The sequence below is a fragment of the Sminthopsis crassicaudata genome, chromosome 1 (assembly GCF_048593235.1).
Source record: "Sminthopsis crassicaudata isolate SCR6 chromosome 1, ASM4859323v1, whole genome shotgun sequence".
Lineage (NCBI taxonomy): Eukaryota > Metazoa > Chordata > Mammalia > Dasyuromorphia > Dasyuridae > Sminthopsis > Sminthopsis crassicaudata.
This window is the reverse complement of record NC_133617.1, coordinates 533,201,628-533,215,967: the sequence shown is the minus strand read 5'-3', so window position 1 is coordinate 533,215,967 and position 14,340 is coordinate 533,201,628. Positions and strand designations below refer to the sequence as shown.

The 14,340-nt window shown below is 34.9% G+C and overlaps 1 protein-coding gene across 1 annotated transcript in view; it reads left to right on the top strand.

Moving 5' to 3' along the window:
- LOC141550842 (solute carrier organic anion transporter family member 4C1-like) overlaps window positions 1–14,340 on the top strand; it is a 147,475-nt gene that overhangs the window by 99,509 nt on the left and 33,626 nt on the right. Inside the window, 2 exon segments of the mRNA XM_074281903.1 lie at window positions 2,607–2,760; window positions 9,536–9,615. Coding sequence (XP_074138004.1) covers window positions 2,607–2,760; window positions 9,536–9,615 — 234 coding nt within the window.

Genomic DNA, 14,340 nt, shown 5'->3' with positions numbered 1-14,340 from the left:
TGGTTCTTTTCAACATAGCAAATTTTCCATTTAAATCTCTTCATACTGAGCATTTTTTTTGTAAGATAACATTTCCTTGCTATTGATAACTGTGATTTTGAAATCAGCTAATGCTTACTGACTTTGTTCTAGTCTTGTTAATTTTCTTTATCTAAGTTTTTAGATGTATTTCTCTTACAAAGAATATTTTTAGGTTTTGTTTCCTAATATATTTGCCACTCTTTCATTTTATTGGATTGCTTAATCTATTAAGTTATAAATGTTAGACTTGCATTTTATTCTGTTTGTTTCTTTTTTATCCTTGTTTTTTTTAAGTCTATACTTTGTACCTAAGATTAGTTTTGATTAAACTAGCTTGGGACTAGTTGTTCTTTGTATATACATCCATGCTCAGTTTTGTCTCCTTTTCCCAAATTCTTTGAATTTTCCTAAGTTTATTTTTTCCTTTCTCTTTTTTATCTTTTTCTCCCTCTCTTTTGATTTTTCTATTTTCCTACTCAGTTAAAAGAATAATTCAGATTTCCCTTTCCCTACTACTTACTAATTTCTTATTTTAAATAACTTTCATTTTGCAATGTAGTTTTCCAAGATTTTTTCTTTTACTTTGTCCTCTTCATTCATATACTTTCCTTCTTCATTCTTGAGTTCTTCAGGGGATAAAACTTCAGAAATACCTCCTCTTGCCTAGTTTCTATATTGTTAATTAATAGATTTCATCCTATGTTTTCCCTTCCCTATTTTTCTAATGTGAATTGCTCTTAGAAATATTAATTTGTGAGGCTTCAGACAGATATGATATGTATTTGCTCTCTGGATTCTTATGACATTGCATACTCTTGGTTCTTTTCCTACTTATCTGATCACAATTTTTCATTCTCCTTTCCTAGATCATGATATGTACATATATCCCCTTACTATGGATCTATCCCAAGGCTCTACCATTATCTCTCTTCTTTATCGACATTTTCTTACTTGACAGCCTCATAAGATCTTAACTGTCCTCTCTATGCTAATGATTCCCAGATCTATATATTCAAACTTATTCTTTCCTCTAGTTACTCATCCAGAAATGACTAGTAGAAATATTGAATTGGATGAACTCAAACTATATATCAAACTAAAAATGTTTAAAATAGAACTTATTCCCAAAATCCACATCTCATTTAAACTTGATTATTCTATTCAGGATAATACCATTGTTTCATTCACTCAGATTAGCAACCTTGTAATTATCCTTTTCCACTCCTCACCTACAATCAACTTACATATCCAATCAGTTGCCAGATCTTATTTCTACCTCTACAGATTGTCATATACTTCTCCTTCTTTACAGTCACATAATCAAGTCTCATCTGGAGTATTGATGTAGTCTCTTTCCATATAGTTGCCAAAGTGATTTTCTGTAAGCACAATCTGATCATTATCACCCCTATACTCAATAAAATTTTATGGTTCTTTATTACCTTTAGAATAAAATATAAAATCTATTCTTTGCTATTTAAAACTCTTCACAATGTGACCTTTATCTACCTTTGAAGTCTTATTTTACTTCCCTCCCTCACCATTCCTTCCTTCTCCCTCCTCCCCCTCTTTCTTCTCCTTCTCTCTCTTTCCCCCCACCTTTCCCACTCTTCCTTCTTTCCTTCTCCCTCCCTTTTCCCCCTTCCCCATCCCTCTCTTTTTCCCTCCCCTCTCTCTGTCTTTCTCTGTCTATCTGGATCTCTCTGTCTCTGTCTCTTTCTTCTCTTCTCTTTTCTTCTCCACAGACACTCAGAGTCTCATTCATGCTCAGTAGTTTAGACAGTGTCCTTTTTGTTCTTCCTCATTCATAGTACTTGACCTCCCATTCCTGTATCTTTACACTATGCCTTTCTACCTCTTGAAATCTCTGTTTTTCAAGATTCATTTCAAGCCAGATTTCAACATAAAACATTTCTTGGTTCCCTCCCCCTACACATGATAAACTATTTGTAATAACTGTCCCTCAAGGTTCCCTTTTTATCTATTTTATGTATTCTGAAACAACATTATCACTCCATTAGAATATAAGTCTCTTCAATTCAAGGGTTATTTCCCTTTTGTTTTTCTATCCCTATAACTTAGCATAGTATCTGGCACATAGTAGATGCTTTATAAATTCTTTTTAATTGATTGATTGATTGATTATAAATTCAATCAGAAGATGATAGATCTAAAATCAGAAGTTACCTAAGAGGCCAACTAATCCAACCTCTTTTATTTTATAACTAAAAACTGAAGTACAGAGAAGTTAAATATCTTTGCCAAAGTTATATAGGTGATAATCATAGAGATGAAATTTGAATTTGTCTTTTTAAATTCAGAGCCAGTGCCTTTTCTACTATATCATATGCTACAGCCTAATTATGCAACTCTTTTTATTAATAAATACATATATATATATATTAAAATGTAAACAAATCTTTTTTTTCTTTGGAGTAATGTCAAGCTTATTAGTAGAACTTCTTACAGTAAACTATATGACCTGTAAGCATGACTGTTCTGTAGTGATCTCATTTTTAGATGGACACCTACATTTTAAAGTGATCATTAACTTATAAAACAGAGATTCAATTTGTTTCTTACAGAGCAGAAAGCATAGGAAACATCACAGCCCCTTGTAATGTGAGGTGTTCTTGTTCTCGCTCATTTTATTATCCTGTCTGTGGAAGAGACAGTCTCCAGTATTTCTCTCCCTGCATTGCAGGTTGTATGTCTTCAAATACAATAGATCATCAAAAGGTAATTCATTTTTAAAATATTTCTTCAGCATCAGTGAGGAACTTGTCTTTTCAGGATATTTCTAGTGTTTAGAATCTACCATATTTATGTGGACATTTATTTTGATTAGTTTTTTTAATTTATCTTTCTTTTTTTTTATAAGCATATCTTTGATATTATGTAGTATTACCAAAGCCATATTATAAAGCAACAAGTTAGAGTAATATTGCAGAAGAAATAGGATTTTAAGAAGGGTGTTTTTCCTCTGATCAGGTTTTCAAACTTTTAGCCCAGAAAAATTAATAGTAATTAATCAGAAAGCTAGAAGACAGCCCCTCTTCTGAAGTATTTTATAGTCTAATGAGGGAGACTGCATTCAAACCAACTACTAGACATATACAAGATAAATTGGAAATAATCAATAGAGGGATACTTGATACCAGCATGAAGTGGAATCAGGAAAAGCTTCCTGTAAAAAGTAGAATTTTAGCTGAGAATTAAAGAAAACCAAAAAGTGGGAGATTATTAGAGATTTAGAGGCATGTTAGAGAAGTTTATGTTTGATCTTGTGGATAGTAGGGAGTCACTTGATTTTAATGCGAGACAGAAAGAGAGAGAGAGAGACAGAGAGACAGAGACAGACAGAGAGAGAGAGAGACAGAGAAAGAGAGACAGACAGACAGACAGACAGACAGAGACAGAGAGACAGAGAGAGAGTTTGTGTATGTGTAGGAAAGATTGGATTAGGGACAAATCTGAGGCAGGGAGATCACCTAATTAAAAGATAATGATGGCTTGCAACAGGGTAGTAAGTTGAGATAGGGAAAAATGAGAGATATAAAGAAAGAGATAACAAAACTATTTGATTCCTTAAGTCTCTAAGATCTAATACAATCTTCATAACTCCCCAGGTAAAATCTTTCTAGAACCACTGAAAAATTTTATGCAGGAAGTGTCATTGTCAATTCTCTCTCAGAGATTTTTTTTGACAGCTGATGGAGAATGATTTGGAGATAAGAGAGATCGAAGGAAGGATTTCATTGTTTGAATGCTGGTATTGGCTCTCTGACTAGAAAAAGAAAGGAATAGTTGTGAGGAATCTTGTGAAATTTCTGACAAATCCAGATAAATGATTTCATGTAGGTAGTAAAGGCAGAGCAAAATGTCAAGCATAATTCTAAGGTTGATAAAGTTGGGTGACTTTAGGAGTGCTCTAAATCAGGGGTTCTCAAACTACAGCCCATGGGCCAGATGTGGCCTGCTGAGGACGTTTATAAGGCCCGCCAGGTTATGGCAAATGGGCTGAAGCACGAAGACAGAGTGTGAGTTTTTGTTTTTACTATAGTCCGGCCCTCCCACAGTCTGAGAGACAGTGAACTGGCCCCCTATTTAAAAAGTTTGGAGATGTTAGTTAAGGAGAATGTGTGGATGGGGCATGGAAATTAATTCCATTTGGGAAATGTTGAGTTTGAAATATCTACAGTGAATCCAAGTAGAATTATCCAAGCAAGTAAATGTTAAAATGGGTCTAGAGCTAGGAGAGAAATAGAGAGTTGCATATATAAGATTTGAAGTCATATGAACTGAAATGATCGAACTCATAAAAACTTATGAAATCATTTTGAGATTATAAGGAAGAGAAAATAAATGAAGAAAGGAAATTAAGGGATAGGACAGGACAAAAGAACATCCAGGATAGAGACTAGGGGAAGAACCAGCTTATGATGCACAAAGTAGATAATTATTCATTGATATTTCCAATTCACTGATACTTCCAATTACCTCCATTCCTCAGTTATTACCCGTATTCCAACTTTGTTTGTCCCTCTCTAATCCTGACCCTATAGTTAGTCATTTCTACACTACATTGTTCTGTGCTCTCAAATACCTCAATTCTGCATTTCTCCTATCATCTGCCTTCTCCAACTCATATAGTTTCACACAACTTTGCTGTTGTATTATAAATTGATGTGATCTAACTTTAATTCAGCCCTTATTGCAAGGGAATAATTTTATTCTTCTCTCTCTGAAAGTATATCTACCAAGAATGAGGGTGGTTCATATAACTAGTTATTAGCAACTAAGAAGATGACTGAGAAAGGCAGTTAAGAAATCTTTGTTATCTCAGAAGGAACAATTTTAGTGTAGTACTGAAGTTACAAGCCAGATTGCAAAGAGTTTTGGGTCATAGAATCTCAGTATCTCTTGTTTAACCCTTATATGAACAAGAATCCCCTCTAAACACACTTAACTAGTTATCTAGCCATTGCTTAAAGACCTCCATTACTACCAAGATAACCTTTTGTAGTGTTGAATAGCTTTAATTTGCCTTTCTGCAACTTCTACCCATTGTTCCTAGTTCTGTTCTCTAGAGTCAAGCAAGTATTCTGTATTATAAACATATTGATGTTTATAACACAGTGCCCTCCCTAAAAACAATTAAAAACAGTATTCATATGTTGTTTGACCTGATACAATGACTATCCCATCTAACATTCTGGATACTGTTACCCCTCTTAATGCAACTTTAAATTTTATTGCCTTTTTTTTTTTTTTTTTTTTTTTAATTTTCAGATCATTTACTTTACTTTACTCCTTGTTCATCTCCTCTCTAGATAGCTTGTTGCCCACACCAGAGACCATGCCCTGGAGGTCTTAACTCTCTTATTTCTAACTGCCACCCTGGGCCCTTACTATATTGATAATAATTATTATGAAGTAGATATGCTCCAATGAGGAATTATTTTATTTCCTGGTTATCTCTTGAATATCTCCCATGCTGAACTTCCTCCCTGCTTCAATCACCTGTCTATAGTATCTTGTACTGTTGCTCTTCATTCTGTTAATAGTCACCTTTTGAGAAACTCCAGCAGTGGATTATATCCACCATCTGCATTTGCTCCTTTTCATGTCCTACTAAATAGTCACACCATCTTTCTGACTTGGTCCACTAAAGTTACATGATCCATTCTCAACTGGATTATAGAACTGTTTCAAAGCAATCCCTTTCTTCCTCTTAAGTGGATTCTTCTATCTTATTTTCCACTTTGGCTGTTTCAATTTCTCAAACTCCTCATAAACATCCTTCCTCACTCATGAGAGGACTTTATACTTTACTGAGAAATTTGAGACCATTTACTCTGAACTCCTCTTCTCCTCAACATCATTCTCTTTGATTTCATCATTATCTCTTCCTTTATTATTTTCTCCAATGAAAAGGTAGTTCCTGTTTTCATTAGAGGTAACTTTTCTACTTATACCTTTGAATCTATTCCCCCCATCATATTGCTACTACTTTGATCACATCACTCTCTAATTTTAAGAATCTCCCTACCCATTGATGTCTTGATGTCTGCAAATACAGCCTTGTTTTCTAAATTTTTTTAAAACCCTCACAGGATCATACATCCCTCCTCATTAAGTATTATCCTATATGCATCCTCCCTTTTTCAGGCAAACTCGCCATACTCAATGTATTCATGTTCTTTACTCCTTATTTTTTTCTCTATCTGATTTCTGGCCTTATTATTCAACTGAAACTGTTTCTCTACTGTTAAGATAATTTCTAATTTCCAATCTAATGACTTTTTTTTTCAGTCTTATTCTTCCTCAACTCTCTACATTACTTGATACTGTTGACCACTCTGTCATTCTAGATCAGAAGCTCTCTTTTTTTTGTATCAGGAACCCTTGGGTAGAATGATGAGTCAGACCTACTAAAGCCAATGGATCCATTCTGAGAATGTTTTTAAATACATTCTTATGTGATATCTCATCATGTCCCATGAATTTTATTATTATATTGCTGTAGTTGATTCTTTTTATTTCTTTTTTCCTGAGGCAATTGGGGTTAAGTGTTTTGCCCAGGGTCACACACTAGGAAGAGTCAAGTGTCTGAGATCAGATTTAAACTCAGGTCCTCCTGACTTCAGGGCTCTATCCACTACACCACCTAGCTTCCTCTTATTCCTTTTATTCTAGCATTACTTAGTATTCCTTGTGGAATACTTGTGAGCTTTAGTTCTACCTTACTGACTGACTACTGGACAATTTAAACATGTCTAAATTTGAAACTTGGTATCTTTCCTCCAAATCTACCCATCTTCCAAACTTTCCTTTAAGAATGCCACAATCTTTCCATTCACCCAGATTCAAAATCTCAGTGCCATTAATTCCACTTAATTCCACTCTCACTTATACCACATATTCAAGAAGTTAGTAGATATTCGTTAAGTGTCTGGTGTATACCAGACGTGTGTTGAACACTGAGGATATAAATATGAAAAAAGAAAGATTTTTCACCATCCTTAATGAGCTCACAATCTATTGAAAGAAGATAGCACATAAAAAGAAGATGAAAAGAGCATGATGACATGTCCAGAAGAATGCAGCTCAATAGGAAATGAAGAGATGACTGGCAGTCTTCTTAAAGAATATCCCTCCACTATCGAGGATACAGAAGAGGTGAGAATACTACATCTAGTGCCATTTCTCAGGATGGTGAGATTCATTATGAACAAGTTCCTAGAAAAATGAAGGCACAGTCTCAAGGAGTAGGAAGTGAAAAATTTACCAATTTCTTTCATTTTTATCTTTATGGCTCTTACTATCTAACTCTTTTTTCTACTAATCCAGTTACCACGTCAGACTTTATATCATTTCCCTCCACACTCTCTTTGTTCCATCCATACTGGATTCCTTGAAGTTCCTCATACAAGACATAAAAGCATCTGCTTTTCTTCATTCCTACAATGTTCTCCCTTCTTACCTCACCACTTGGAATATCTGGTCTCCTTAAATATTTAGCTTTTTCTTTTATTTGAGATATTTCTTTATCCTCCAACTGTTAACACTTTTGTCCCTCAAAATTCCCACCTTGGTTTTCTTACTTCTGCTTTATATGCATGTTGTATATATCTATAAATATGTAGATGATTTCTTCCCCATTATAATATAAGTTTCTGGAGGACAGAGACTATTTTCATGTTATCTTTATATGGCTAGCACCTAGCACATATGTAGTGCATAACAAATAATATGTATTAAATAAATACTTATTGATGAAATGATAATTATATCTCTCTGTTATCCTGCAGTTTATAAATATATTTCAAGAATCTCCTGAAGCCCTTAGGAATTAAGTGATTTGCATAGATACAGAATCAGTATGTGTCAGAGCTTGGAACTTCAACCCAGATCTCCCTGACTCTGATAACAGCTCCTTGTCCACTTATATCAGAATGCCTCTTATAAATAATCAGAATAGTTTATTTTGTCTTTTATGATCTCTGTCTTTGCTCCATTACTAGTTCTCTTCTACCATGTACCTAAAAGGTACCTTTTTATTCACCTATTACTTTTTCACTTAGGTAGCTTATCCATTTGGAGTTCATTGTTTGGTACAGATGCTAGACTTAATACTATTTTCTATTAAGTTAATTCCAACTTTCCCTAGGACTTCTTATTGATAGGGAGTCCTTCTCACAATGGTTTTGCATCCTTAGGTTTAGTAAACTACTGTGTTTGATTTCTTTTGGGCTTTGGTTATCTAATCTGTTTTATTTATGTATCTATTGATAAAACCAGTACCAAAAAGATATTATTACTGTTTTGTAATATACTTTGAAATAGTCTACCTTCTTTTGTGCATTTTTTTCATTATGTCTAGGCCTTTTGTGCCTCCAGATGAAGTTACTACTTTTTCTAGTTATATAATTTTATTATGTAATTGTTATAAATTAATTTAAATAATAACCATAAACAAACAATATCTCTTGGATTATTTGTCATCCTTCATTTATATAAAAATCATTTATGTTAATATATAATGATAAGAATTGAGCTAAATTATCACACCCCATTTCAGCCTAGGTACCTTAACTAGATGAGAACATACCTCACTTAATCACTCATAGGCCTTGAACTAAATGCTAATGGACCTTTGAATTATAGTGATGAAATGTAAAAATCATATTCAGGCAAAGTGAGAAAATTAGGCTACACCCTAAGGATTGTCTCTAAAATGATCAATCTTATTGAGAAAGAATTAATTCCAGAAACTGGAGTGTGAAATTCTAGCTGAACTTTATGGGAAGATACTCTCTAGAAGAAAAGTCAGACTTTGACTTTGGCTTTAGCCAGATCTCCTTCCCCTTCTCCTCTTCAATTGGAGAAGGTTGCCAGCTTCAAAAGTATAGAATATTTTGGACTTCTTGCCTTATCATCATTGTGTTAGTGATGTCTCAGGATCAGCTATGGGTAGTATTTGTATCTGTATCAAGTGCCAAGGTTGTATGGATAAAGAACTACTTGAACACCTCATAAATGTCATAAATTCTCTGCCACTCTTAGAACTTTTCTTGAGCACTTAGTAAAGGCAATGCTAAGTGCTTAAGATAAAAATGCAAGCAAATAAGACAGTATTTGCCTTCAGCAGCTTTCACGTTAATGAGGAAGACTGTGTTATCTGGGGATGGTAAAAGAGAAATGAGAAGAACAGATTCCAGGAAGAAGATAGAATAGGTGAATAAATTCCAAACTCTCCAGATTTTCCCCACAAACAGAACCAATTTGTGCCTTAGGGCAAATATAGAGCAATGAAAAATCTAGACTTGGGGTAGAACAGGGGTCTTCCTGGGACAACCCAAGAAGATCCAAAGAAAGACTCCAAACCAGGGATTAGCCAGGGTGAAGTACAAATACCTCTGGCCTAGCTCTGCAGAAACCCAAATGGGGAGCTGGGTGTGATTGGAGCCTCAGCAGGAACCACAGAAATTTTCACTTCTGTGAATTTTAGGGTCTGAGTCTGGGAAGACTGAGTGAACCTTGGATGATTAGGAATGGCAGGTCCATCTATGCTGCAGAGATGGGGCCCTGGTCAGGAAGGAGCCAGTATATGAGTGCAGAAGCAGTGGAGAAGGGAAGCTGCTGACTGTGGGGACATTTGCAAGAGGAGGGAAGCTCTTGGTTTGGAGTTACAGGTCAGAGCAGAGAGCTGAAGTGAAACTAGAGGCACTATTCCCCCATTCCATGATTAGAGGCGCTTATAGTAATAGCCCTTATTAAAATAACATTAAATTGGCAAAGAAGAAAAACCCAACCATGATGAAACTTACTATGGGAACAGAGAATACTGGGGTTCATTTTCAGAGAAGGAAACTGAAGTAAAAAAAAAGTAAAAAAAAAAGCTTCTTCTACCCCAAAGAGTAATGGTTATGGGTTCCCTGCCCAGAGAGAATTTATAGAAGAATTTAAAAAAGAATTTTAAAATAAAATGATAGACATTGAGGAAAAACTAAAAAATAAATAAATAGCATCCCATAAAACACTAAAAAGATTATGAAAAAAAATTAACCAACTAGAAAAGGAGATACAGAATCTCAAAGATGAAAATAATTCTTTGAAAATTAGAACTGGACAAAGGGAAGCCAGTGAAGCTGTGAGAGATGAAAAACTAAAAAAACAAACAAACAAAAAAAACCCAAAAAAACAGATTATAAAGAATGAAAAAGTAGAACAGAATGTGAAACATCTTATTTAAAAAAAAAAACAACCTATCTGGAGAACAAATCAATAAGAGAAAAATATAAGAATAATAGGTCTATCTGACAATTGTGACCAAAAAAAGAACCTTGACACAATAATGCAAATAATCCAAGAAAATTTTCCTGGACTGTTAGAACATCAGGGGAAAATAGAAATAGAAAAAAACTACCAGTCACCACCATAAGGAGATTCTTTGTGGAAAACACACAGGAATATTATTACCAAATTTCAAAAACCCCAGATCAAAGAGAAATTTTTGCAAGAAACAAGAAAAATTTAATATGCTAGAGCTTCAATTAAAATTAATTGTACAGGATTTAGCAGCAGCCACAATAAAAGACCTCAGGTCTTGGAATCATTTCTACTGACAATCAAAAGAAATAGGCCTATGGCCAAAAATATCATATCCTGCAAAATTATCCATAATATTAAATAATTAAAAATGGACAATCAACAAACTTGAAAATTTTCAGGACTTTTTATCAACCAAATCTGAATTCAATAGAAAATATAATATATAAGAGCCAGGGGCAGCTAGATGGTGCATTGGATTGAGTATCAGTCCTAGAGTTAGGAGGATCTGAGTTCAAATCTGGCCTTTGACACTTAACACTTCTTAGTTGTTTGACCCTGGGCAAGTCTCTTAAGCCCAATTGCCTTAGCAAAAAAACAAACAAACAAAAAAACATATACCAGTCAATGTCAAAGATTAATTTCAAAGAACATGGACAATTGCTTATTTTTTTTTACATGGGAAATGTATACTATATGTTTAGACATCAGCAATAGGGTAACTCAAAAGAGAGATTGGGGCAGAGTGAAGAGACTTAGAGGGGGGAGGAGAGCTTAGAGTTCTGAAAAACTGTTCACATCTGGGAATGGATTAAATAGACAACACTGAACATGTACCATAAAAGATATAGCACCATCCAAAATCCATAAAGAAATAAGGGGGGAAAGATGGGCAGAAGGGAAGTGAAGAGTATGTGAAGATAAGGAAGGGATCCATGAGTAGGAGGAAGTAATAGCAAGGCAAGTTAGGAGCCGAATTAAAGGAAAGAGCAGAGATAGAAATAATAGAGAGGGGAGCACAGTGATTTGTGTGAGTGTGTATGTGTATGTATATATAAATATATCCTTAATTAACTACAGCCTGTTGGTGGGAAGTGGGGAGGGGGATGAAAGGGAAAAAAAAGAAACTAAAAAATGGTGTGCAGCTGAGAACAAAAGAACAATTAACAAGGAAATGGACATTCAGGAATACAATTTCTTCTAATGTATATAATTTCTTGAACTGGCAATTTTTAAAAATATATTTTGAATCCTTCCTGATCTGCTGGTCACATGACAATGTACTCTTGTTTTATTTTATTTTGTTTTGTATTTCTTTTCCGTTTTTCTTTTTTCTTCTGTTTTTGCTAAATAAATAATATTAAAAAAAAAAAAAAAGGAGTGAGGGAACTTAAGTGATATGGTGTTGGGATGCTTGCTGGGAAGTAGTGGGAGACCTGGTTCCAATAAGATAATGTGAGAGGTTTACTTATCAGAAGCCTATGTCTCAAGAGTAGAGTCTTGGGTTCCAATATATGACTGTGTGGAGGGAAGAAAAAAAAGGAAAAGGAAGATAGGGATTATGACCAAAATGTAGATAGCATAGTGAAGATACAGAATAGTTCTGGAACTCAGTGGCTACATTCTTGGGTTTATTAAACTTGAGCTTCCTCACTGCCAGCATCCAGTTGATTCTATTCATTTGTCCAATGTCTGAGATGTTTTCTGTATTATTTTACAAATTTAGTCTTTTTCTCATATTTCCTGAGATAACAGTAATTCTGCAATTATGTCATAGTATTGATCTTCAAGGTTGAGTACTTTGGCTTATGAGGAAGGAGAGAGATAGGGGATGGGTAGAGAGAGAGAGAGGATAAAAAGAGAGACAGAGAGACAATTCAAGGGTGAGTAGAAACATTTTAAAAATAAGTTTTTATTGATATTTTTTCTTATATTATTGTTATCATCCCAAGTGTCCCTTTCCCTCCCTGAGAGACATACTACATAACAAACTATTTTTTTAGTGATTAAAAAAAAATCAATGTCACTTATCTGTTATGGGCTAGAACTCTGAAACAAGGATTCTTAAAAGGTGTTAAGTCAGTAGAATTGATGATACAATGGTTATCTAGTTTAGCATGGTGATTAATAGTTCTCTAAATTCAGTATGATTGATTTAATCTTACAACAAATAATGGTTTCTTAGTAATATAATGATTGGTTTATACTCAGTGTAGAGCATGTAAACTGGGACTCAAAGCCAGAGACAGACTCAAAAGGGCCAGACACAGACTGGGAAGGGACCCAGAGACACATTCATTCCATGGTCCACCTTTGTGGTGGCTGGAGGTTGAAGCACAAACCCTTGTACTCAGAGAAATCCAATTCTATCTTCATCAGCCTCTTGGTGGCTGGCCTGGCCTCCTGCACTTCTCCGCTGAAACCAAAACTCTGGAAGGCCACTAAGAAACCTAGTCCGGGGCCCTAGGCAAGGAAACTAGATTGTGAAGGAGATAATAAAGGATTTGGACTTTAACACCTGGCTATTCTTGTGGTGATTAATGTGCTGAAAGGAAGGCTGCTCCAAGACCTCCAGAAAACTAACCAGAACATTACATTTTGGTGCCCAACTTGGATGCAGATCATTGAACTCTTCAAAATATTAAAATACATATCTCCTTGGTTCTCTAAGGAAAAATAATTAGATCTACATGAGTAGAAATTAGTAGGAGAGCAACTATAGGAATATTACAGTAATAATGGTCCTAATTCAATTCCTAAAGAAACATTTTATACATATAACTTAATATAACTAGCTTTAAGGAATTATATAAGTATTAGAATAAGGAAAAAGAAGAAAGTGCAGGAGGGGGAGGATATAGACATCCTAGGTGAAAAGCATGAAGAATTAGACAAGAAAGGAGGTAACTACAATTCTGATGGAATTAAGGAGTGTGGTGCTTCACAACAGGAGCCATTAGGGCATTCCCTATCCCCTGACCTACTCCCTTCAATTAACCTTTCATGGTGGAGGAAGAAGGAGAGGGGGAGGGGCAGTAACAATCAGCACCACCTATGAAGCACTCTATGACAAGATTATAAAAGGAATTAGTTAAAGCTAAAAAAGGAGGACAGGGATATATCTGATTTAAAAATAAATGCATATGCTGTGATTGAAAATTTGATTCTTCAGGTCAAACCAGGAGAAGATACACTCCTTTTGTTATCAAAATTATCAAAGTTTTTAAAAAGGTTTCCATGCTTTATGAGGTACATCATCTTATGTTCAGATGTTATTAGAGATTTTGACTTATGAAATTTTAACCCCTAGTACCTGGAAATCTATAGCAAAGACATGTTTAGAAACTGGCCAAAACTTGTTGTGGCTTTCAGAGTATAGTGAACTATGTAGGATACAAGCCCAATGAAATAAGCAAACTGGAGTTAATAATCAAATCACCTTTGACCAACTAGCAGGTAAAGGTCAGTATGCAAACACTTCAGTACAGATTAATTATCCTTTGATAGCATACTAGCAAATTGCTTCTGTTGCTATCAAAGTATGGGGCACCCTTCCAGGAAAAATAGAGGGGAAGCCTTCACGAAAATAGAGCAAGGCCCAAATGAAGCTTTTGCTGATTTTGTGGGACATCTGCAAACAGCTGTCATAAGAACCATTGGAGAAAATGCAGCTACAGAAATGATAAGATAACTTTCTAGAGAAAATGCTAATGAGGTTTGTAGAAGAATTATTCTGGGACTACACAAGGATGCTTCTTTAGAGGAGATCATAAGATGCTGTACCACAGTAGGCACAAATGCCTTTTATACCTAGGGTATGATGCAGAACATGGGAAGACAGGGTCACTCTTGGCACAGGACTTCAAGAGAAACTCGTCAATACTTTCAGTGTGGTAACGTAGGTCAATGTAGGCATAGAGATAGAGTGAGAAGACAGAGTGAGAGAACAAGACCTAAAACCCCATGTACAAAATACAAGGGCTT